Source organism: Convolutriloba macropyga, unplaced genomic scaffold, assembly GCF_964194025.1.
Source record: "Convolutriloba macropyga unplaced genomic scaffold, txConMacr16.3 SCAFFOLD_6498, whole genome shotgun sequence".
In the NCBI taxonomy this organism is placed as follows: Eukaryota; Metazoa; Xenacoelomorpha; order Acoela; family Convolutidae; genus Convolutriloba; species Convolutriloba macropyga.
Genome location: NW_027451027.1, coordinates 557 through 4251, shown reverse-complemented (window position 1 = coordinate 4251; position 3695 = coordinate 557). Strand labels below are relative to the sequence as shown.

At 37.4% G+C, this 3695-nt stretch overlaps 1 protein-coding gene across 1 annotated transcript; it reads left to right on the top strand.

The window, feature by feature from the left end:
- Positions 1 to 336: 336 nt before the first annotated feature.
- LOC142356358 (uncharacterized) lies at positions 337 to 3145 on the top strand (the record flags this gene model as incomplete). Its single annotated transcript, XM_075408284.1, has 4 exons — positions 337 to 514; positions 1264 to 1391; positions 2435 to 2527; positions 3006 to 3145. Coding segments are annotated over exons 1-4 (456 nt in total), but the record flags the coding sequence as incomplete, so codon positions are not given.
- Between the last annotated feature and the right edge of the window lie 550 nt (positions 3146 to 3695).

Sequence of the window (3695 nt, the reverse complement as noted above, 5' to 3'; positions counted from 1 at the left end):
GAGATAGTGAGAAAGACCCAACCATTTGATGAATGATCAAAACTACCAATACTGTGCAATAGACTAACATTTTCATATGTATAGTTCTGAAAATAATCTACTCCAACCGGGATAAGTTTAGCAGAAAAAAAAACGGAATGATCTCTAAAAAGAATTGATCTCAGAATTGGACCACTGTGTTAGAGCTATGTTTCAGTTAGCTATGAAAACAACAAGATTTGAGTGATAAACTCAGGATGGAATATTCCACTAGGAGAACAGCAGATTTTTTTCTTGATACCACATTCAATCTCTTACGTTTGGTGACTTTCCAAACTGACTTTCTTGACCTTTTCATAATTTTCAGAAGTCATAGAACAGGCAAAACTAAAAGCAAAGTTCTAAATTTTATAGCGTTTTATCAAGATTTTACAGCAGAAATGGCCGTCCAAAAAATTATACCGAGCTTGTATTTTGAAACCCAGTTTGAAGCTGGAAAAACTTTACATTTCTACTTGTTGTTCTATTTGATCATGTAAGTACAGAATGTGATCTGATTTTCTGATGCTCTTTTCTACGAAATGTTTGCAACATTGCAGCGTTGAAATGTTTGCCTACATTGCAACGAAATGTTTGGCTTATCAAGATTTTTTTCTTTATCACATCGCCCTTGGTTACACAGAATAATGGATAATCCTTCAGAGAAGTATAAAGAATGGAGTTTCTTTGGTTTCGGATCCTTTCCGTTTGTGCCCCCTCCCCCAGCTTTGTGCGTGATGTCTGTATATTATTTGCAACCCCCCCCCCCCCCGACGCTATGTAATGGCACATGCTCTGTAACGGGCGACGCATAGTGTCGTTCTGGGGGGGGGGGGGGGAGGGGGGCAAACGGAAAAGATCCATGGTTTCTATTGAAGATCCCGGAAGTCATCTGCTGGACTTTTTCGTTTTCAGACAATTCCTGATTCCCACAAAAAACGAGCTCCTACTGGTACTCGCATACGCTTAGAAATCTCGGTCAGAAATTTCGCAATTTTCTCCGGGTAGGAATTATATGGGAAAACGCGAGAAAAATGAGAGCTTGCAAAGTTATTCCGATGCATAGGGTTGTTTTATATTACGTTAGTAAGTAATAATAAGTGAGCCGGGGATTGTAAAAACTATATTCCCACTAAGTTGCGAGGTGCTGTTTTTGGCGTCGATTTGTCAGAAGCACTGGAAAATATGAAGTTAGAATTCTTTGAGACCCATTCTGTGGCCCATTAACAACCTTTTGTTTTTTAGATATGGAGCCTGCTTAGTGAGAAATTGCGTAGAGTGCAAAGATCCGGCAGCAGATGCTATGTTTAAGAAGATCAACCAACTGAGAAAAGATGGCAATATTGCACAAGTAGCCTGGTCCGATAGAGTTGGTAAGATGCTACTGTCAAAATTTTTGAAATTGATTTTATAATAACATTGATTTGAGATCATTATCGGCAAATAGCCTTTCCGATATTGGGTTTTATTTTGCCTAGATTTTGTCACTACTATGCGATTTGTTTAACCACTTTTCAAATGTGACAATCACAGAGGATAGTAGTTGCAAACATTGCAAAATTTGGCAAGCATCTTGTGACTCCTTTTCGCAAATTAATTTAACTGTATTTTGCCTGAAGAAAATCCCCACTAATATAACATTTGTTTTTTCATTGATAAAACTTTGTCGCGCCAATTTACTGCAGGGCTCTGAAGTATAATGATCGTTCATTTTGCAATAACTATTGTCCTCAGAAATTTTCTCGAGCTCAATACTATTTTCGTTTTAATAATTTTGGCTTTATTTCAACGATGTCAAAATTCTTTTCTAATGGTACAATTCTTTTCTTTCATGATTTCAGGCAGTTTCCTCTGGAGTCATGGGTGGGGAATAAATTTTTGTTTAAAATTTTGTCAAAACAAACTTTGTCATTTTGATATGGCTTTTGAAAAATGCAAGTGCCTTTTTATCAGTTGTCGTAACAATGTCGATGCTAAATTTTTTCTCGATATGACAGGAGCGCTTTAACAATACAGTGACAGCGGTTATTGAACATTCGCTTGATTATGTTTTTTGTCACGTGTGACTTACGTCACTCTAAAAGAGGTTTTTCCTATCTCAGTTTGCTTTAATTGTAGGAGATGAGGTCAACTGAGTATATGTCACTCTAATTGAGGGTGATTTCAGGGCACCTAATAAAACACCACACAATTTTACAACTTCTAAATAAAAATACGAAGTCTCGAAATCTCAGCTACTAACGATAAAGAACTAAAATCTCTCTTGCTTTTTGATGCTGCAGCTCTACGAAGCTATCACAGCTATTTTCTGGCATTCTGCCAGCTCTCTTAAGTCCTGCTGTCATATATTTTTTCGCTAATTACTTGTCCCCCAGTAATAGAGAGATTTTACCTCATTTCTTAAAATTTTTTTCAGCCGCTCTGGCACAGAAAGAGGCCGAAAAGTTTATTTGCTACTCTTCGCAATCTTGGGCTGCCTTCTGCATTGAACAAACAAACCCCCAAGAAGGTATGAAAGACGGGTACTGGGTTTCCATTTAATCCCCCTCGCGTTATGATCATAAATTGCAATGGATGAAACCACCTTGTATTAATTATGTTATGCACGTTTGTTATCGAAAGCAAAACTTATATTTAAATAAATAGACGGTTAGTTGCCGAAGCAAAAGTCTTGAAATTTTGCAGGGTGATGAGATAATTCATCACATTGAACACTAACTATGAGTTTTTGCGGTCAGATGTTAATTAAAACTATGTAAATTATAGCTTTCCGGACGATTTATAGGGTAAAATTAGGTATAAAATATTTTTAAAAACGCGACAAAATACGGCTTAAGAAATAATCAATAAAAGTCTCGATCGATAGTGAATAGAGGTGATTTTGGCCAGAACCCTTCAAATAAGGTTTAACATTGGTTTGGGACCTTAACCTCCTTTAGATATTCATTGTAACCCCTGGATAATTAAATGTGACCCTTATTTTTCAGGTGCGATTGATGGCGAGAACCTGGCCAACTTTGCCATGTTTGAGTGGTTGGCTGCTGGGCAAGAATACATGTTTCCTGGGGATATCACCAATTTCGATTACTGCACAGACGACGAGAAAAAGGGACTGATTTTTCTTCAGGTAAATCTTTTTCTTCCGGATTGAAACAGTTACGCGGTTGACCGCACGAGTGTTATCTCGTTTTTTGAATGCTAATGAAAATTCGCGCGGAGAACCAGGAAGCATTTCACGGGCCGTAAAAACACTTGTTAACTCACCACAAGATACAAGGGTATCATTCAAGAAATGGGATGTCACTCAATCGATAAACCATGTAACTGTATTAATTAAACATATTTGATTTTACGTAAATGAAAATAAATATGCAGCAATAAGTAAACTTTTCGTGACCTCCAGTTTACAGGAAGTTTCAGTGAGAAAGAAACATTGTACAAGATTACTCATTCCATTTTTCTAAAAATTTTGTGCATTTTTACTGTCACTGCATGGGCCTACAGTAGAGAACTTTCCGAGAAGGTTTCATACCCGGTCATAATCGGACAGTTAACGTGCACGGTCTTCCAGAATTTTTGCAGGAATCTTGCAGGATTCTTGCAATGGTCTTGCAAGATAACCGTCCATCCTGTAAGACTCTTGCCAGATAACATTTTTCAGGAACCGCCGAAAAATG